The sequence below is a fragment of the Henckelia pumila genome, chromosome 1 (genome assembly GCF_033568475.1).
Source record: "Henckelia pumila isolate YLH828 chromosome 1, ASM3356847v2, whole genome shotgun sequence".
In the NCBI taxonomy this organism is placed as follows: Eukaryota; Viridiplantae; Streptophyta; class Magnoliopsida; order Lamiales; family Gesneriaceae; genus Henckelia; species Henckelia pumila.
The window spans coordinates 125,164,988-125,187,959 of NC_133120.1; the positions used below are offsets into that span (position 1 = coordinate 125,164,988).

General features: G+C 34.3%; 1 protein-coding gene across 3 annotated transcripts; it reads right to left on the reverse strand.

The window, feature by feature from the left end:
* Positions 1-939: 939 nt before the first annotated feature.
* Positions 940-2,289, reverse strand: LOC140876141 (small ribosomal subunit protein mS33-like). 3 transcript variants are annotated; one of them, XM_073280016.1, is made up of 3 exons: positions 2,149-2,289; positions 1,466-1,713; positions 940-1,250 (listed from the first exon to the last, which is right to left on the reverse strand). In XM_073280016.1, exons 2-3 carry the CDS (start codon positions 1,693-1,695, stop codon positions 1,160-1,162), a joined length of 321 nt encoding a protein of 106 aa, XP_073136117.1. In that variant the 5' UTR covers positions 1,696-1,713; positions 2,149-2,289; the 3' UTR covers positions 940-1,159. The 3 variants fall into 3 exon arrangements, with proteins under 3 accessions (XP_073136117.1, XP_073136119.1, XP_073136118.1); XM_073280018.1 differs by having other exon boundaries at positions 1,466-1,716; positions 2,149-2,192; XM_073280017.1 differs by lacking the exon at positions 2,149-2,289 and having other exon boundaries at positions 1,466-2,040.
* Between the last annotated feature and the right edge of the window lie 20,683 nt (positions 2,290-22,972).

Sequence of the window (22,972 nt, forward strand, 5' to 3'; positions counted from 1 at the left end):
GTCCACTCAACATATGAGCCGAGCATGAGCTTTCTCACAAGTCATATAGCATATTCAGAATATATATATAAGAATCAAACTCAAACTAGATAAAAAAAAAACCTGAATTCGGGCTTGCGAGACATATAAATTAAATGAACATATTCGTGAGTCTCTTAAACGAGCCGAGCCCAAACTCGAGCTCGCGAGCCTTCTAAATGAGCCGAGCCCGAGTCCGAGCTAGCGAGCCGAGCCCGAGCTCGAGCTTGCAATCCTCCTAAACAAGCCGAGCCCGAGCTCGAGTTTCCGAGCTTATTTACAAACATGTTCGCGAGTTTACAAGCCGAACATCCTTAAGCTCAAGCTCGGCTCGATACGCTTAACAAACGAGCTCGAACGATCTTTTTACCGAACCGAGCTCCGAATAGCTCGCGGATCGTTCCGTTCATTTACATTCCTAGACTGTCACCCTTTTGTTGCAAAAAAAGGTTCAGGACAATTTATTTTAATGCATTTAGTTTTTATTGTTTAAAAATTTATATGATTAAATGTTAAATATTTTTAATTTAAAATATAATTTTAATTTTAAAATATATTTTAAAAAATCAACTTAAAACTTTATATAAAAAATATTGCGCTTTTTTTATAAAAAAAAATCATTTTTTTCTCGCTTAATATGATCAATCAACTGTCTGTTTTTCTCGTCTTTCTCCAAAGCAAAACCTTTTCATCCCGATAGAAAATGTACAAAAATAATGGAATCCATGTACGAGCTCATTGACTTTACATGTAAATTATTGTGTTTTAATTAAAGTTCTATAAACTTTAAGATCGTACGAGTTTCCAAACTTGAGCCCGAATTCCAACCCTTTCCACCAGGTCTTGATAACTAAACACGAATTACACATCGATCGAGCTAAAGGAAATCCCAAAATTAATTGAAATGAAAAAATTTTAGAGTGATGGGGAAATTCTTATTATTCCATTGCTCACAGCTACACAAGCATGAAATGTGCATGCATTCCAGTGATGCAGAAAGCCAGAAAATATTAAGAAATTGATCTGATTCGAAGTCAATTTCTCTGATTCATTTCCCATAATCAAGTTCTTCCATCGAACATACCATAAAAAATAACCAAAGTTGCAATGAAATGTAAAACTCCAAAACAAAACCTCATAGCTATTTGTTGCTCTTCTTAGCACGCTTTCCATGGCCTTTCTTTGGCGGTCCCTTCCCCCGACGCTTCAACATTTCAAGTTTGTTTAAGCGCCTGCACGAGTCCATAAAATTTGGGTCATTTCATAGCAAAGATCACATCATTTATTCTCATTCCAGAAAGTGAATCTCTCACACATGTGCAAGGTTTTTCTATAGAGCCAGTCGCTTTCTTCGTCGTTATTGTGGTCACAATGCACGAGAATTTGGAAACAACAAGAAAAATAACTCAACACAAAAGGGTATCATTCGAAGCAACTATGTCCTTACTCTTGTTCTTGACGTCCTATGATGAGGGGATCATCCTTCTTGATATCGTAAGGGTACCAGGAAGCGACTTTCTCGCCGATCAGCTTCTTGCGCAGAATCTTATGGGGAGACCTTTGCCCCGTTGGATTGAGAATGTGACCGAAAATCCTGGCCCTAGCCTCTGTGACTCCTTTCAAAGCTGCATCAGCCAGCACATTCTTCAAACTCCCCAAACTTCCGCCCAAACCCATCCCTTAGATATTAATTTCCTACTTGATTCACCACCAATTTCAAAACCCAAATAGCATTCATAATGATTGATAAAATAAACTTAGCAACTCACTATATATTACCAACAAAAGTGCTTAAATCTGGGAACAGGCATATAATCAAACAGCTGAGGTGCAACATTTCAGAAACTAAAGCACTAATTAGTCAAAAAATCAAAGAGTTGTAACCCGAATACAAAAAAAAACGAACAAATCGGGTACATGTTACGACATAGCATGTCGATTTATACCGATAATTGCTTTGGGATACTTCAGGGTTTTTTTTGTTTTTTTTTGTTTTTGGTCCGTATCAGTAGGAAAAGACGATGGGAAAATGCATAAAAGTGAAGCAATCTATGTAAATAAGCTTATTGAATAGACAAACCAATACCCAAAAGTAATAGAATCAAATATCAAGAACATCAAGATTTTCACCTTTTTCTTAGCGAGAGCAAGCCGGTTGAGAATGGAAATGGAATAAAACACTAAATTCAATATATTTTAACTGAAAATTGATCTCAAATGTTGCATAACTATTCTTGTGAAAAAAGTGTAAAATCCTCTCAAAAAAAAAAAGAAAAAAGTGTAAAATAAATTAAATTAAAATATAAAAACTCCAAAATGCGTCATATTAATGTAATATTAAAATCGGTGTTCATATATCTATACTGGTAGTAAAGTTAGAGCTCCTAATTAGAGTTGTCAAAGTGAGTCATTGAGTTAGACTTACTAAGAAAGATTTTGAAAAATAACTTTCATTTCACTCTCACTTAGAAAAAATAAAAAATAAGATTTATTTAACTAAATAACTTTCGTTTGACAATAATTTAGAAATATAATCTCCCCATTTTAATTATTTTAATTTTACTAATTTACCCTTTTAAATAATTTCTCCCACAAACAAACATTTAAAACAAAAAATAAATAAAATAAATGAATGCTTTTTAACTCCAATAATGACACTACTTTAGCTAAGGATTTTTTTTAAGAAACAATTAAATATTTTTTATGTTATAAAATATTATAATCAATCTTCTCTCGAAAATATACATTTATGATTCGAGACATAATATTTTGAATTCAAGAAAGCCAAAAGTTTAAACGAAAGATCTAATATTTATGTTTACTGAATTCCTTTGTAAAACATCATCATTAGTAAGTAATCATCAACATCCAAAAATATAGGGAAAAAAATCAACCAAAAAAAAAAAAACTAGCATAATCCAAAGGTAGAAATTCAGTGGAATTATATTGTCTAATTACACAGAAAATTAAAAATTAAATATTTGTCTTAAACAATTTATTTCTTCTTTCTATTTCTAAATTCTCCAATAGAAGAAATTCTTTTTTTTTTTCCACTCTCTTTCCAAACTTTAAATTTAGGAGGTAGCACTATCAAAGAACCGAGACTTGTTGAGCGAGATCAGTTGAAGCAAGAGCAGTTGAACGAGATCAGTTCATAGAACCAGTTATAATACAACATTGGGAAGATAAAAAAAACTGCTCATAAATACAGCATTGGGTAGATCAAACAAAAGCCCATAAACAATAACATTGAGATGATCAAACAATTGCTCATAAATACAACATTGAGAAGAACAAACAACTACTTTCCATGAGGATTAAAAGCATGGGCGGCCTATATAAATAAGATCAGCTAAAATGAGAAGATATACATCATAAGGGGCATGTAAAACAAATTAGTTAGCTTTTTGAGAGCTTTCCCTTGGTGTGAAGAACAAAAACAGATTTCTTGAGTTTTCACATTCAAGTTCTTCACACCCCAACTCACTCACACACATATGAGAGATTATTTGTAAAAATTAGTTGAGTAAGAGTCTTCACACAAAGACATTAAAGATAATTTTTGTAGTCTTGGCATAAGAGACGTTAAAAACTATGCGGGTTGTGAGGTTGAGGCTTACAATCGAGAGTGCTAGGAGTTCCAACTTAGGTGATGGGATAAGTCCTATGATTGGAATGAGTTGTATACAAGACGTTGTATAAACCAAAGTCTTCTTTCGTGGAAGAATGGGTGACATAGGAGTTTTATCTCCAAACATCCATAAACAAATTTGTGCCTCTTTTATTTATCGCATTTACTTACTTTTGCTATTGTTTTTAAGATGCATTGTTAAATCATTTTATGTGTTTTTCAAATACCAAAATCTTGCATATCTTTAAAATAATTTACAAAATATTTAATCGATTTCCATGGAGGATTATTTTGAGTGTCTTACGCTTGATTTGAAAACCAAACTAAATTTAATTTATCGGTGTTCAATATTTCAAAAACCGAGCTATTATAGCTCAAAGAATCTCCCCAAATCGATCTTGACATTCTCATTCCAAAGTCAAACCAAGCATGATTATAGAAAATGAGATGATAATACTCATTCCATTCCTACCTCATTCTCTTCTACCAATCGTGCCCTTAATGTAATGCTTCATATTTAATGATTGTCCCTGCTGCACTAACAAGGGTTTTTTTCCGTGTATTTACGTTTGTAATCACACGAAACTTCTTAAGGGTCACCTATCTCATATTTCTCTAAGTCAGACATGCTTAAATTTGGAGTTTTATATTATGGATTTCCGAAAAGATGTACCTTGTTGATATGAGTAGTACCATCAGATTTTTTAAGTTCTCATCAATATATTGTTTCACACCTATACGGTCTTAGAATACCTCTTGTTTTAGTGCGTGATCGAATCATTCATGTCTCTTTCGCTTATACATCTTCCAGAAACTACTCCTTATTTATGACTGATAGGTGTTGTTTTTATGTGTTTTATTGCATTATTTTGTATTTGTTTTGCAATTGTTTTGCATGTTTTTATATTATTAATGTCATTCATGTTTATTTATTGAGTATTTATTGCATTCAGATCACTCCTCATGATTTTTGATTGGTTGTAGACAAAAGATGGAGAAAAGGAAGAGTTTGAGCAAGAGTAGAGTCACAAGAATGAATTACGAAATAGCAATGGTCAAAAATTCATTTTTAATTATTGAGAGTTCTAAATCCAATCTTCACCGTCCAGATTGAAGCACAAGATGTTTTGAAATTGCTGTCCAAATTTCACCTTAATCCAACGGTTAGATTGTGATATATAATTTTTTACAAATTATCGCGCGCTGCAGAAAATCAAATGCGAGAAACATATTTTTGGGGCAGAACCTTGGGCGCCTAGGCGGGATTTTTTGGCCGCCTAGGCGTGAAACGGACTGAAAAAAATCAGATTTTCAAAATTTTAAAGTCTCAACTTGTCGGGCTTTGTTTGACGGACTTTCAAGGGCATATAAAAGGACTTTTGAGACGCATCAGACGAAGGGAGAGCAACCGTCATCAACCAAGGAGAGAAAGGAACGTGAGTAGAGGGAGACGGCTGAATAACTCAATCAGAAACAAGAACCGCAAACACTAGTTTTATATTTTCTCCTTTTTTCTTTTATATTTGTTGAGATTTAGGGGATCCTACCCCCAAAACTTTGTTTTGACTTCTTCTTGAAGATTGAATTTGGTTTTTAAAGCTTTCTTGATTATATTATTGTGTTTATTGCAATTTTGGAAATTGATCAACTTCGAATTGATTTTATGTGTTATAATTGATACTGAAAGGAGATTTTATAACATGATAGAGTAATATAATCCATGAATCTACAACTTGCATAGACATATGAGGTTGGATACATGCTGATAGTCATAGTCCAATAGGTCGAAAGCCAGAGAATTCCATCATTCTTTAATGCAATTGCAATTGCTAAATAACGCAAGGACACTTGGTTATTGCATTTTGTTAATTAGATTAATATAGCTCGATAGAGTATATTGATAGATTATGTATTTCCGTCAAAAGCATGATTTGAGAACCGAATTTCAATCATTAGAGAAGAAAAGGGGTAGGTGAACCGAGATCCTAACAATAATTAATTTATTTATTTTCTGAAATTTATTTTGTTATTTATTTTTATTTCATTCTTTTATGTTAGTTTACTAATTTATTCTCATCTCATCTTTATTAACTAAAAAATAATACTTGAGTAATTTTGTCGTAAATCAATCTCTGTGAGGATGATACTCGTACTTTGTACACTATATTATTAATTGACTTGTACACTTGCGATATATTCGAGTTTAATTGATATATATATATTTAGGTTGATTTTCAGTGGTAGTATTTGCTCGATCAATGACACGACAAGTTAAGGAGTCTAGGCCACTCGAATCCACGAAAAGAACTAACGAGGAGTAGTCAATGAAATCCCCATTTATTATATTATTTTAAAATTTTTTATTTTTTGCTATATTTGTTCATTTTTTAAAATTTCTAATATTTTTTTAAAATAAAACCTGTAGATTTAGTTTTCAAATTAAATGTAAAAAATCTAAACTGAAAAACAAAAATATAAAGAATATATATTGGATTTGACCATTAATAAAGTCATTCTGGGAATGGGCCCATAAAGATGGCCCAATTGTACCATAACATAATCATAAGTAGGCCCATTGGCACCATATTTTATACTTACTTTCGAACATTGCATGTGTACTGTCTATTCAAACATAAAATCAAAATACAAAGCCAGCTAAGCAAACGGTTCGACTTATTATTATAAAACTCAAAAGCAAGAACTGTACCCATAAAAATTAATATCTTTAATGGCTTCAAAAAAAAAAATTTTAATATCTTTAATCAATATTCAATTCAATTTAATATAATTATATTAATTTCCCAGTTTTGAAATTCATGTATTTTGAATAATTCCACTTCAATTTTAGTTTGTTTCTGAATTAAAAAAAAACACAAAATTTCTAATCGTAGAAGTTATATCAAATCAATTCATTTATATCCGCACCTTCGATATATTTTCAGCCAAATGCAGCCTAGTTTGCATGATACGTGGAATACATTCAAAATAATAATGATATTGATCAATGCTACTTTTGAAATTCGTCACGAGTGTTTGTGCAAGAGCTTAAACTTATAGAAATCAAAATTATATTTCCTACACATAAAAAAAATCCCAACAAATGATAGATCGAGTTCATATTACGTCACGTCTTCAAAATTAATCATTATTTTTAATAAAAAGATCAAAATTGACACATAAATTATTTCAAAATTTGAAACTTTTCTTATATATAAAGTGATATCTCCATCACCATCGACTTTATCCAAAATTTAGATCCCTTATTAAAAGTTAGGTTAGTTGAGAAAATACTCCCAACTTGTAGAATACATCTAAAATGTATTCTTATTCCCCACGATGGGAACTTGGGCCAAAAAAACGTTATTTTAGCTTCTTATTTTTTTTTAAAAATAAAATAATAATTTAGCTTTTGCAGCAATTCTCTACGTAATATTGACTAGGAAAATATCAGCAAAGGAATAAGACTTTAATTTTTTTTTAGCTAAAATCAATAAATCTTTTAATTATTTATGTTTTTTTTTGTGGTACGTAACTTTTTAAAAGATTTAAAAATAAAATATCTAAGTTTTTGCATTATCGAATGATTTTTTTCTTTATCGAAATTTATAATTTGTGAAAGAAGAAAACTCGAAATTTTAAATTATACAGCAACTCAAATTTCACATTTCCATCGTTTTTCCAGCATTAGTGATTATTTCTCTCTCTCAATAATCTTCGCTCATTACACTAATAATAGAACCAACCAATTGCCTTTTTTTATTATTATTTTTAATCAAAAGTTATAATCAATATTGATATTCTTGTTATGGTTGCAGACTGTAGTGTCTTTTATATTGATGTTATAGATAGTTTATGTACGCAACAGACAAATAAAAAAAAAACATATTATTTAACATAATTCGATCCAAAGACCTATACCTACGGGACAACGTCCATATTTCAAATGAATTTACTAAAGTTTCAAAGTGTTAAAATCAAATAAAGGACTTATTCAAATCACACATCGTATTATCGAATAGCACTATTTGTAAACTCCTTTAGCGAGCACTACTCATCTTCGATCCGTTTTACTTGAAATCTCTTCAAAGCCACAGATTGTTCTCTCTCGAGAATATCACCTTCCTCTCTCGAGGAATGAATCACGACCTTTTCTTGTAAGCCTGTACCACAATCAAGTTAGTATGCCACACTTAGAATGTATTTTCGTGATACTAATCTCTACTTATCTCACAAGATGTCGGGACACTTTATAAAACACAACGTGTTTATTTTTCACACCTAAAACCCGCCCTAACGATGACGTCTTACCATCAATATCATATATTCTACTATCCTGGTGATATCTTATCAAATCAGTTTCAAGAGAGAGATTCTCCACATGATATCATCACTGCAGTTAAAAATACTTAAGTGTTAAGGCTTATCTCGATAAGTTAATTTAAACACCAAAACAAAAGTGTTAAGGCTTATCTCGATAAGTTAATTTAAACACCAAAACAGAGGAGATAACATCAAAAGATATAGTCTTCCAAAGTATTCTAAAATAGACTTTTCAAACATCAAGATAACCAACTACCAACGGATATCAATGATGAAATTCGAATATTTTAAATCATATAATAATTCAAAATCTAGTTTTCAGTTGCCTTTTCAATAAAAAAACATTTAGTAATCATCGATAATTCAATTTTATCGTTTTTTTTAAATGACGAGTATCCTAGTTTACACCCGACAACAATATCAAATCAGTTCTGATTTTTCATACAGAGTTCGAGTTTCTTTTTTTAGGATAACTCGAACTCTGTCTAAAAAATAAGAACTGATTTGAAAAACGAAACCGTAAATCAATCTTAACTTTTTAAGATTATTTAATATACATAAACACGTTCAACTATGTATTAAACTATCTGTGATAGGATCGGTTACGGTGTGTAGAGGGTGGGGGGTGGATACACACTTTAAAAATTTTGAGCTACAATAACTCGGTTCTTGAAATATTGAGCACCAATGAATTAAATCGAGTTTGGTTTTTAAACCAAGCGGAAGAAACTCAAAATAATCATTCGCAGAAACTGATTAAACATTTTGTAAGACATTTGAAGAAGATACAAGTTTAAATGATGAAAATAGTTTGGTTGAAGCATTTAATCAAACACTTTGAATGCAATATTTTGGTATAAAAAGAATACATAAAATATTTCAACAATGCATCATAAAAATAGTAGAAATAAGAAGTAAATGCAATAAAGAAATAGACACGAATTTGTTTATGCATGTTCAGAGCTCAATCTCCTATGTCATCCTCTCTTCCTCATCGGAAGGATATCAATAGAAGACTTTGATTTATACAACTCATTTGTACATACTCACTCTAAGACTAAGAATTACCCACTGCCTATCTTAGAACTCCTAGACACTCGATTGTACGCCGCAATCTCATAATTCACATAATATTTAACGTCTCTTATGCCAATACTAAAAACACAATATTTAACGTCTTTGTGTTAAGAGTCTCACTCAACTAATCTATGAAATACATATCTCTTGTATATATGAGTGAGTTGGGTGTGAAGAACTTTACTGGAAATCTCAATAAATCTGTTTTGTTCATCACACCATGTGCAAACTCTCAACTAGCTCATAAATCATTTTTAGACGCCCATGCTTTGAATCCCTTCAAAAGATTGTATTTGATCTTCAAGATGTTGTATTTATAGGCTCCAAAAATGATATAGCAGTTAGACATAGAAATAGAGCCGTTGGAAGATTTCTTTATTGTTGGAGCGAAACTGATCTTGGAGCTCAACTGAACTTTGGTGTGAAACTGAAATTGAAGTACTGTAACAGTTTTGGAAGCAGTTGAGCAAACTTCGTTTGGTAGCAGTTGAGCAAACTTTAGTTTGGGTAAGTGGACTAATCTTGGCATAATTCGTTGATATATGAGCAAAGTGATGAACATGAAAGTTGTAGCCATTTATCTCACCATTCCACAACATCAAGAATCACTCAATTTAGATTTCATATGAGAAAGTTAAGCTTGAAATACCAGACCTGCTCCAAACCAATCGAGAACAAAAATAGTTGAGTGAATGTGGTTCAGTCGAGTGTTATATCTCTTGATTCGTTGAATTCTGGGCAAAGTGATAAAAATAAAGGTTGTAGCCCTTTCTCTTAGATTTCCAAGTAATCAAGAATCACCCCATTTCGAGTTTATATGAGAGATATATGCTCGAAAAACCAGACTATGCCAGAAATTTTGCTTTGCAGAATTTCAGTTCTAAACAAGAAATTTCAATGTAGTTCAGCAGCTTCTTATGATCCGATTCAGACTTTGACTTGTGAATATGATTTGTAGATCGTTGTCTTAGATTTCTAACTCATGCTAAATTGTTCCATTTGAATAACCGAGCTGCAAGATATGACCAAAATGCCAGAACTGCTCGAGGTCATCTGCTTCTGTTTTCTTGCTCGACTGATCCAATACAGTTTGGTCTTGAAACGCTAGTTTGATCTAGATAACATCCGTTTTGCTCAACTGACGTGAAATATGATATGTTCCAAATTGAGTTTTCTATACAGGCGTCTTAGCGGCTAGTCATTTTCATCACTGAGCTGTGAGATATCATCGAAACACTAGAACTCACCAAAAATTCAATTTGGCTAAATTTCAGTTTTGGCTTTCATCTTGAGTTTAACAACTTCACACTAGAATAAATATGTTAGAAACACAATAATAAGTTTTGTTATTATCAAAATCAAGATTGTTTGTGTTTCATAACCCAACAATCTGATTTGTGTAAAATAAATTGAACTCCTTATTTTTTATTTTTAGAATAAAAACTATATATTAATACAATTTTTTTATAATAAAATTTTCGAACAAATATTTTCAGTGTCACATCTATACTATTACATATTCTATTATATAAAAGATGAGCATACTATAGTAACTACATTTGAGAACACCAAAATACATTATGCTATAATTACCCCTTATTATCCACTATCCCACTAAACCTCCTACTCACCCCATGTTTTGTTTTCAAAAAAAAAAAATTACATATAAAAAAAACTTTTATTTTACACACGCAAAACATGTTCATTTTTTTACTAGTTATTATTATATAATAGTTTCACCCCTTATACTAACCATTTTTGTGTGTCAAATCACACCAAAAATTCTTTCCATTTTACCCCTAAATTTAACACACCTCTCTTTTATGACAACCTTATCTCCTTTTATCTCTATCTCCTTTTTTTTTTTTCAAATTTCATCATTTATAATTTTTATTAAATTATCTACATAATTTTTACAACTTCTCTCTACTTTATATCAAATCTCCCATATTTTTTCATCGTGATATTTTTTTTTACATTTTTTAAAAAATAATTAAATTTTTGAGAACGTGAAAATCACGTGGGACGGTTGCTAGTGTTACATAATTGTTTTTTGAGTATGTCTTTGGAGACAATCTTATAAATCTATATCTGTGAGACGGGTCGATCCACCCATATACAATGAAAAATAATATTTTTGATATAAAAATAATATTCTTTTATTGGTCAGGTCGAATAAAATATTATCTCACAAATTTGACCCGTAATGCCGTCTCATAGAAGTTTTTGTATTGTTTATATTTCTTTAATATAAAAGAGTAAAATCGGTTCAAATTGTAATTGGAACCATTAGAAACAGTAATAAAAATTTTATCCAAGCAGTTCAGTTTTGATTTAACTTTCATGGGAACTTAAATAGAGATAAAAATTTATTTTTATCGTAATGTAATTTTAAAAAGTATACAATTTTAGTGATTCTAACATATTCAACCTGAATTAGACCTGCGACTTACAGGATAAAATGGATATCAGATTTGATCAAACCCACTCTAAACCTTTAACGTTGTCATCCGAACTCAGATTATGGATTTCAGACCTATCCTAATTCTTCCCAACTTCCCATGAATCGATGGGAAGTATTTTTAACTCGTAATAGTTTATGATTTTATATTTTTTTTTATAAAATAATGTATACCTTAGTCCCTAATTTAAGGGCAATTTGCTCAAAAATCCCAAAATGCAAACATGTTTTGCTTTGGGGTTCCTAGTCATAAAATGTGGTACAAAACAATACAAGATGGAGTACAAAACCATACAAGATGTGGTACAAATTAACAAAAAATATGGTACAAAAAAGTGGCTAGGGAGTGCAGAGCAAAACATGTTTGCATTGAGGATTTTTGAGCAATTTGCACCTAATTTAATTCGTAATATTTTATGATTGAAATAATTTCATTTTATAATGATGTATTTTTAAATTGAAAATATATAATTATAATTTTTAGTTTTTTATGAGTTGAATATAAATTAATTAAATTAAAAAATATAAAAATTAATAGATTTTTAACTTATGATAATATTTAGTTTTTAAATATTATTTATATAAAGTTGGAAAGTTAATTTTAATAATTTATTAATTTTTAATAGTTTATTTTTATCGTAATGGAATTTTAAAAGTCTACAATTTTAGTGATTCTAACATATTCAACCTAAATTGGACATGCCATTTACATGATACAATAGATCTCAGATTATGGATTTCAGACATATCGTAATTCTTCCCATGAATCGAGAGAGAATCTTTACGTGACAGTTAGAAAGTGGGTAAAAAAAGATTCACTTTCTATATCTTTTCTCAATCTAAAATCAAACTTGCTTATATGATTAGTAGAGACCGTTAGCACTTTGCACAGGTGCGTGTACTTTTCCGACTAACATGAATCCAAAGAGAATCTTTTAACGACTTTTTCTTTTCCCTTTTTTTTTAAAAAATATTTTAACTTATCACAAAAAATTTTTATGAAACGATTTCACGAATCAATTTTATGAAAAAAAACTCTTATTTGACTATGTTCTTGGAAAAATATGATTTTTTATGCCAAATTATTACTTTTCATTGTAGATATGAGTCGGCCGGTTGACACATATCACAAAGATAAATTAGTGATACCGTCATATAGTAGATTTACACATGATAATTATTTTTTAAAAGAATTCATTAATAGAACAAATCTACTTCAGCTATGATTTAAGAATAATGCTAATGCGTTCATGAGTGCCAGTTCATCGGCATTTGTTTTGATAAACTGCATGAACTCAGTGATAGATTGGGAATCTTTCACCGGATTGCGAAGTTAGGTTTTCAGTTGAGTGATGCGACCACGGGATGGTTTCCCATATGTGTTAGCAAGTGTGGTCCAGGCATCAAAGGCGGTGCGTGCGGTGGCGATGAACGGGATCAGAGATGGAGACAACGATCCAATGATGATATTTAGAATAAGTTGGTCTTGTCGTATCCAGGTATGATAGGCAGGATTGGCGACCTGAGCATCGGAGACTGTAATGAGGCGATCAAGACATGGATGGGAGCCATCAATGAAACCGATCAGATCATGACCAGTGAGTAGAGTCATGAACTGGAGACGCCAGGAGAGGTAATTAGAAGAGGTCAGCTTCAAGGCACATGAGCAGCAACATTGAAGGAGACGAGAGTGTTGAGGGCAGCGGCCGTATTGGTGGTTGTAGCCATAGAGGTGGCCGGAGAAGGAAAAAAAAACGGTAAAGGTCGGCGGCGGCGGTGGCTAGAAGCTAGGTTTAGTGGCGTAAGCCTTAGGCTTTGATATCATGTTGAAGCGTATGAGAAAATATATTCTGATATATTTTACCAATGAATGATACATCATATATTTATATACAACCTAAAGAGATAATGATAAAAGGAAACAAATATAAACAAATATACAAAGATATGCACAATATATGTAAAGATATATTCCAATAAAAGGTATAACAAATATTGTGTATAACGATATTTACAATAATATCGTGAGATTTTGCTATTCTATCGCGATATTTTGTATTTAATGTATCATGAGATTTTGATAAATTAAATTATTATATTGAATTTTGTGTTGTAAGATTTGATGTACAAATTTTGTTGTACATACATGTAACATCACTTATGATTTAAAACGTAGTCTTATGTACAATGATATCATGAATCTATATTTGTGAGACAGATAACCTTGTCCATATCTGCAATTAATATTTTTTTTTGAAGGAAAAATCGTAATATTATTAACGCAAATCGTCAATTACAAGTTTAACCAACCAAAAAAAAAAATCCCCATTCACCCAAATAAAAGGTGAGGGTGAAGAAAAATCAAAACGAGCAATGCAATGTGTTACTCTATTTGCCGAGCGTCGGACATGTTTGATGTCTGAGACCACTGGCATCCTCAGATTCTCCCGGATTTCTGTCGCACAAAGGCCTACATCCCCAATATTCTTCGAACTAACAGTGACTGCTTGCACTTCTAGTAAGGAATCAGATTCCACCTGCACCTCTCTGAAATTCCTGTCATAAAGCTGGCAACGCTTAGTCGTGTCGCGTCCAAATTACCCAACTCAAATCAGATAAATAAATTTTGTAGTAGTGCGACTAGGGATCGTTCTCACGAGAAAAATGAAATTTATCGTGTTCTAAAAATTACTAAAATGAAATAAAAGGGGTTTTGAGTTTTGGAAATTAACTACTAAAAATTTAAGCAATTTAAAATTAAATTTTATCACTAACATGCAAAATTAAGAATACGAGAAATCAATAGATTAACAAGCCTTGGTATCGGTCGACTACACCCTTGAAGTTATTCATTCGATCATCGATTATCTGAAAATAATTAATTTACATTGAATATTTACCATTAGAAATTTAATTCATGTTTCATCTTAATTTTAGTTAAGTACTAGACACAAGCGTTCTAAATTAACCCTTACCAATGAATTAACCCAATACAAGCGATTGAATTTAAATCCAAGGCAGCATGCAAACTAGTAAAACTGATGAACCTAGATAACACATACACAAGCGGATGTATTTAACCTAGTCAATCGTTGTTCCTACAACTAAATAAATTCACAAGCGAAAAATATCAATCGTAGTTGCTTCGCAAATCAGATGATTCAAACAATTACGAATTTGAGTTCTAATTTAGCAATAGATTGTATAATAAAATCACAGGGTGATCAATCCTAGAATCACAGTATGCAAAATCCCGGTTCATTCCTAAATGTTTGAACACATTCCCGGTTCAGTCCTAAATGTTTGAACGTTCCCGGTTTGGTCCCAAATGTTTTTCAAAAATTCCCGATTCAGTCCTAAATGTTTTTATGTTTCCGGTTTGATCCCAAATGTTTTAAAAAGTTTCCAGTTCAGTCCTAAATATTTTACTTTCCAGATTTTGTCCTAAATATTTTTCAAAATTTTTCGGTTTGGTCCTTTCATCTACAAACAAAACGTGATAAAAAAAAACTTACAAACAAAAGAAAAAGTTAAATAAAATAGAAGGTAATAATAATAATAATAATAATAATAATAAATGAACAATAATTTCTTCCAAATGAAAATATAATATAAATTATGCAAAATAAAATTATAAAATAAAAAAATAATTGAACCGTGCATGCAATTTTATATTAAAAACATTATCAATCAAAAATAAATAAACAAATGTTTTAGCAAATAACTAGTATTACTTATTTCACAAAATATTTGAAATTTTCAATAAATTTTTTAAGAGAAGAATACTTATGGTTAACAATTGAGAAAATATAATGAATTATTTGACCACCGTTAAAGTAGTGATATGAAATTAAGTTTTATTTAATAGTAAATTTTTCTCAAATACTAATTATTTAAATTATAAAAAAAAGTTTTAAAAAGATATATATCTTTTTCCAACCTCCAAATTTTTTCTTAAATGTGCAAGCATCATGAATGAGAATATAACAAAATTAATAGAAATGTGAAATAACATCATTAAATTTTAATTCCTCAAGTTTCGTTTATTTTATTTAAGTTTTTATTTTGTAGCATCATGAATTTAATATTTTTATTTTGAACATTGTGTAAAATTGATTTAAATTTGGATAAAAACACTAACAAATTTGTGTTTTATTTACAACTTGTTTAATGTTAAATATATAATAACTAATATATATAAATGATATAACACTACGCGGTGTTAGTTTTAACATACAAGTAGATGGAAGGATCAAACCGGGAAATTTTGAGAAATATTTGGCACAAAATCGGTAATGTAAAAATATTTAGGACTGAACCTGGAATTTTTAGGAAACATTTAGGACCAAACCGGGAACGTATAAACATTTAGGACTGAACCGGAAACTTTTGAGAAACATTTAGGACCAAACCGAGAACGTCCAAACATTTAGGATTGAACCGGGAATGCTTCCAAACATTTAGGAGTGAACCGGGATTTTGCCCCGAGAATGACAAACAATCCAAAACAACTTTTGATACTCAAATATAAATCAAACGATGAAAATCTGAATCTTACAAAATAAATAATATCAAGGGTTCATATTCCTCAACCAAGTATTAGAACTTAGCCAACAAAATTCATGAATTCTCTAGAAAATTTCATGAAATAAAATTAAATCTAAGAAAAGAGAGAAGAAACCTAGCCGCCAAAATATTTTCTTGCGTTCCAGTCGTCCCAGATCACATAAAAAATCGAGTTCTAAGAGTTATTTAAAGTGTAGAGTCATTCCCAAGAAAGTTTCCTAATTAAAATAAAATTCCCGAAAATCCCGTCTCGCTCGTTTGATCGGTTGAAGTATGCGGATCGAGCGAGAAATTCTCTGTCTCAAAATCTTCAATTGGCTCGCTCGATCGGTATAAAACAACGGATCGAGCGGCATAATTTCTGCCTCAAATCCCTTGCGCATCACAGCAGCACAGATGGGAAATTCTGATGCGCAATCGCACAGCCTCAACTCTCAACAGCGCATGGCTTGCGCGGTCCAAATGCGCAAATGCGCTCTTCAATCCTTTGCTGCGCAACAATCTTGCGCTGTTCTCTTCTTCATTGCAGGGCTTGCGCAATCGCGCTGTGCTTCTTTCCCAAGTGCGCAGATGCACAACTCTTGTTTCTTTTCTTCTTCAACTTGCAGCTGCTCGGATCTTCATTGCGCACTCTTCTTCTATTTTTTTTGCTCTTTTCCTTCTTTCCCTAAATCAAACCAAAAACATTCATTAGGAACTATACAATGAATTTAATCAATGCAAACTCTTCTAATCACACCAATTAACACACATAAATGCAGAAAAATATCATCACATCAAACTCCCCCATACTTGATCCTTGCTCGCCCTCGAGCAACAAAAAACCAAAAATAAGTTCGAGCTCATATTTCATAACAAAAATAACCATGATTTCCACAATTTTCCCTCAGGAATTAACTCAATGCATGATCAAGAAAGGCGTTAAAATGTTAACAATGGAACAAGTTCAATATCCAGATATTTCAACTAGAGATATAGCCCCGAATGTGTGTGTGTGTGTGTATGGTCATTAGCAAGTGTCATGCACACTCCACTGATCCATCCAATGCAAAACCCCACAATAGCTCAAGTTGCACACCAACAAATCAAATTAAACCATTGAGAAGTTTTATAGTCTTTTCACCTGTCCGAGTAATTGCACCCGGTTATCCTCAACTTCATACATTCTCCTCCATATTTAGCTCTTGAAATTTGTAGGACTAGAATTTCAATCCCCATTCCAATTCATCTCCTCATCTTACTAACTCCATTCTTTGCTCTTTTTTTTCTTCGATTAAACTCAAAAGGGAGGTTGATAGGCTAGCAACTTCCTAAGACTATCACAAGGCTTACCCGACCTTCACTATGTCATATACAATTCACAAGCCATGACTCATGCGTGCTAAAGAATATTCAAGAACCATATCAAATTCTAATTTGCATTTGAGATCAAAGTGTTCCAAGGTTAGCAAATCATCTATTTTCAAAAGCATGCATGTCGTCAATTAGATATCATCATGGACTAGTGATTTTCAACAGTCAAATTCATCACAAACTATGAGCTCTAAATTTTTTTTTTTTTCAAAAATCGGCTAAATTCTTTCAATGACTGGCTAAGTCCTCTCCCCATACTTAAAATCTTACATTGTCCCCAATGTAAGTAAAAATGAAAAACAAAAAATAAATAAAAAAACTAAGAATGAAAAGAAATACTCCCCTTGGGTTACCTCCCAAGCAGCGCCTCTGTTTACAGTCGTCGGCCCGACTGTATGCTTCAGATCCTCATGGAGGTTCATATCTGGTTCCCTTGTCCACCTTCACCCACTTGAACAGTTTTGCAATTATTTTCTGTCTATGCTTGTTCTGCTTTGATTTCTTGCTGGTCCCCGTCTCTTGACTATGTTTCCTTTTTCTCATTGGTATTCCTTTTGCTCGATCTGGAGGAAGTTTTGACTCAATTTTAGGTACTTGCACTTCAGAGAGAAAAATTGTATCATTAAAATTCTCAACAGGTTTCACCATTACTTCCTTCAACTTACCGCCTTTCACAACTTCCTTGTGTTCTAGTGACAAGTGATTATTGACATCAATATGGTTAAAAACACTTTCACAACCAGGAATTTTTTAGGGTATAGAAAATATGAAACTTAACAATCTCCCCATCAAACTCCATAGTGAGAGTGCCATTGTTAACATCTATGATAGATTTCGAAGTTTTCAAAAATGGTCTTCCTAGCAAAATTAGACTATTCAAATCATTGTTTTTCATATCAAGCGCATAAAAATCAGCAGGAAAAACCAATTTACCCACTTGCACAAAAACATCCTCTAACACACACCTAGGATGAATAGTAGATCTATAAGCCATCTGGATAACAATTTCAGTTTTATTCAAAGGTCCTAGTTTTAAAAAATCATAAACAGAGTATGACATGACATTGATCGATGCTCCTAGATCTAACATGGCCGTCTTAAGCTGAACATCTTCTATTTTACAAGGAATCGAAAACGTACCTGGATCCTTGCATTTTGTGGGTACCTTTCTTTGAATGACAGCAGAGACCTGTTGTAGTGACCCTTACCCGGATCACCTACTAACAGAACTTAGGCATGCAATTAACTTAATTAATCAGATATCAGAATAAAACTGCGAAAACCATAAACATTATACAATCCTAAGTAAAGGAATTTGTAATTTTTCCAAATAATATATAACAAAATCAAATAGCTGTATCAACCTCAAAACAATAGAAATAAAACCTAGACGAAGCTCCAGCTGGTAAACCACTGACTAGCCCCTCCTGGATCCACCCGCCTCGTCCAATCGCAAACCTGTCCCATGGAATAGGGTGTCCATAAACACATAGTACGAGACGTGAGCATAAGACGCTCAGTACGAGAGTATGAGTATACATGCATGCAAAGTGAACTCCCTATAAACTCGAGGTCAAGGATCAGATAACAGAGACAGACCGGGCCCTGGTATGTAGCACGCTGTGCCGTCGCTTCAGGAGGTGGCTCCCATACCATAATACCACTGGATATGCCGGACCCAAATCGATGGAAGTCCAACCACTAACAGGATAGGGAAAAACCCTACTAACAGACATCTTGAAGGAGATAGCTCAGTATGCAAATGAATGCAGCATAAATCAATGACATATAAACCATGCAGTCACATAATACATGCATACTCAGTCAGGATATCTCGAACAGTACTTTTGTACCTCAAAACAGTGCAAGCTCTACCAACTCTAGGTCCACGCCTATAGTCTGCTCTACACTGCCAAATGATACTACTATCATTATAGCGCTCTAAAAGCCTTAACTAAGCTGTTGCATACTCCTAAATATTTATAGGAAGCAAAAGCTATACCTTCGTCTGTCGTTAGCCCTTTGATGTCGATGCCTCCAGAACTTGGGCACAACTCCGCTACGACTATCGAATGCCTCGACGACTCCCGGGTCAAGCCTAGGAAGGCTAGAACAACTCGAATAGACTATAAAGGAGAGGAAAATACTCCGAATTGGCAATTGGAAATGAAGCCTCGGCCCTCTATTTATAGACAACGATCGGAACTTCCGATCCTCAATCGGAACGTCCGAACCTCGATCGGAACGTCCGATCCTGCCATCGGAGCTTCCGAAGATCCTGATCTACCACGTGTCAAAATATCACTTGTTGACTTCGGATAGGGGTGATCGGAGCTTCCGATCTAACCACACGTCATGGATGACGTAATATCATCGGTGCCTCCGATCGCTCATCGGAGCTTCCGATCGTGCCTTCGGAGCTTCCGATCTGTTCGATACCCAATTTATTTAATTAGCATTAATCCTTTAATTACTCAATTAAGGTACGGGCTACTACATTCTCCCCCACTTAAGATATTTTGTCCTTGAAATCAGATCTTAAATACTGAATGTAATACATAAATCAGAAACATTCTTTATTCAGATCAAACGTTTACAGAGTTTGCAACTGAATACAACTTAAGAATGAAATCAAAACAACTCAGGATGGTCTTCACGCATCTTGTCCTCAAGCTCCCAAGTAGCTTCCTCAGTGCCTCGGCGCTGCCACTGAACTAAAACCAAAGGAATGACTTTGTTCCGTAAAACCTTATCCTTATAATCCAGGATACGAATAGGTTTCTCAACATAGGTCAAATCCTTGTCCACCTGAACCTCAGACCATTGCAGAATATGAGATTCATCCGCCACATACCGTCGCAACAGAGATACGTGGAACACGTCGTGAATACTAGATAGATGCGGTGGCAAAGCTAGTCGATAAGCCAAATCGCCAATGCTCTCCAAGATCTCAAACGGACCGATAAACCTGGGAGATAACTTGCCCTTAAGGCCGAATCTGAGAATCTTGCGGAAAGGTGACACTCTCAGAAACACTTTCTCCCCGACATCGAGCTGCAAAGACCTACGCTTTATATTAGCATAGCTAGCCTGACGATCCTGTGCAGTCTTAATCCGTTTCTTGATCTGATCAACAATGTCTATCGCCTGCTGGATAAACTCTGGTCCCTCAGCCTGTCTCTCCCCCACTTCTTCCCAGAAGAGTGGAGTACGACAACGTCGCCCGTACAACGCCTCAAAAGGTTCCATCCCAATACTATTATGATAGCTGTTGTTGTACGCGAACTCGATCAATGGCAAATGATCCTGCCAGGCTGAACCAAAATCCATAACGCACGCTCTAAGCATATCCTCCAAAGTAAGGATAGTGCGCTCCGACTGACCATTAGTCTCCGGATGATAGGCAGTACTCAAACTGAGAGTAGTACCCATCGCACGCTGAACACTCCCCCAGAACCTAGAAGTGAACCTGGGGTCCCGATCGCTGACAATGCTCACAGGCACTTCATGAAGTCGAACGATCTCCTGAATGTACAACCGTGCCATACGATCCACATGGTACTCCCGGCTATAGGCAATGAAATGCGCTGACTTGGTGAGTCGATCCACCACAACCCAGATAGAATCACAGTTCCTCGGGGATACCAGCAAATGGGTCACAAACTCCATTGTGATAAACTCCCATTTCCATTCAGGAATAGGCAGACTGTGAAGCAATCCTCCAGGTCGTCGGTGCTCTGCCTTGACCTGTTGACACACCAAACATCTCGAAACAAACTGATAAACACTGCGTTTCATTCCTTTCCACCAGAAACGAGTACGTAGATCCTTGTACATCTTGTTGCTCCCAGGATGAATACTCAACTTAGTGCGATGTGCCTGAGACAAAATCTCCTCTCGCAACTCTTCATCCTGCGGAATCACAAGCCTACCAGACAAACACAAAAAGCCATCTGACTGATAATGAAATCCAGACGAGCTACCCTCGTTAGCTAAACGAGCTAAACGCTGGGTCTTCGAATCAGACATCTGAGCATCTTGGATCCGCAAATACAAAGCTGGCTCAGATAATATCGCAAACATCTGGATACTCTGCATACCTTTCTTATGCTTGAAGGTGTAACCTGAAGTACAACAGTCACTGATCGCACTAGACATCGAACAAGTCTGAAGTGCGGATAGTCGCACCTTGCGACTCAAAGCATCAGCGGTGAGATTAGCAGCTCCCGGATGGTACTTAATCTCGCAATCATAGTCTTTAAGCAAGTCCATCCAACGTCTCTGCCTCATGTTCAACTCCGCCTGAGTGAACAAATATTTGAGACTCTTATGGTCGGTGAAGATCTCAAATTTCTCGCCATACAGATAATGACGCCAGATCTTCAAAGCGAACACAATGGCTGCCAATTCCAAATCATGGACTGGATAGTTGTCCTCATGAAGCTTCAGCTGTCTAGAAGCGTATGCGATCACATGCCCATTCTGAGTCAGGACACAACCTAACCCCTGAAGAGAAGCATCCGTGTATACCACATACCCTCCAGATCCTGAAGGTAATGCCAACACCGGCGCAGAAGTCTACCGCCGTCGAAGCTCACAGAAATTCTCCTCACACTCGGAGGACCACTCGAAATCCACACCCTTGCGGGTAAGCTGCGTCAAAGGTCGAGCTAGTTGAGAGAAGTTTAGAATGAAGCGACGATAATACCCTGCTAGACCCAGAAAACTACGGATCTCAGCAACTGTCATCGGACGCGACCAATTAAGTACCGCTTCAATCTTGCTTGGATCAACAGAAATTCCTTCCCTGAATATGATATGGCCAAGAAAGACCACTCTATCCATCCAGAACTCACACTTGCTCAGCTTGGCGTACAAATGCTCATCTCGAAGAGTCTGCAGTACCAATCGCAAGTGAGAAACATGCTCTTCCGTATTACGCGAATACACCAAGATGTCGTCAATGAAGACCACAACAAACTTGTCCAAATACTCCCTGAAGACACGGTTCATCAGATCCATGAATATAGCCGGCGCATTAGTCAAACCAAATGGAATTACTAGGAACTCGTAATGCCCATAGCGAGTACGGAATGCAGTCTTGGCTACGTCCTGATCACGGACTCTCAACTGATGATACCCAGATCTCAAGTCAATCTTGGAGTAAATTGACGTGCCCTGAAGCTGGTCAAACAAGTCATCAATATGAGGCAATGGATACTTGTTCTTCACAGTGACTCGATTCAGCTGCCGATAGTCAATGCACAACCGCATCGACCCATCCTTTTTCTTTAGAAAGAGAACAGGAGCTCCCTAAGGAGATACACTAGGACGAATGTACCTCTTGTCCAAAAGATCCTATAGATGATTCTTAAATTCACGCATCTCTGACGAAGCCAGACGATACGGTGCTCGAGAAATAGGTGAAGTACCCGGCATCAACTCTATGCCAAACTCGACTTCTCTAGCAGGAGGAAAACCCGGAATCTCATCAGGAAATACATCTGAAAATTCATCCACAACAGGAATGCTCTATATCCCAATAC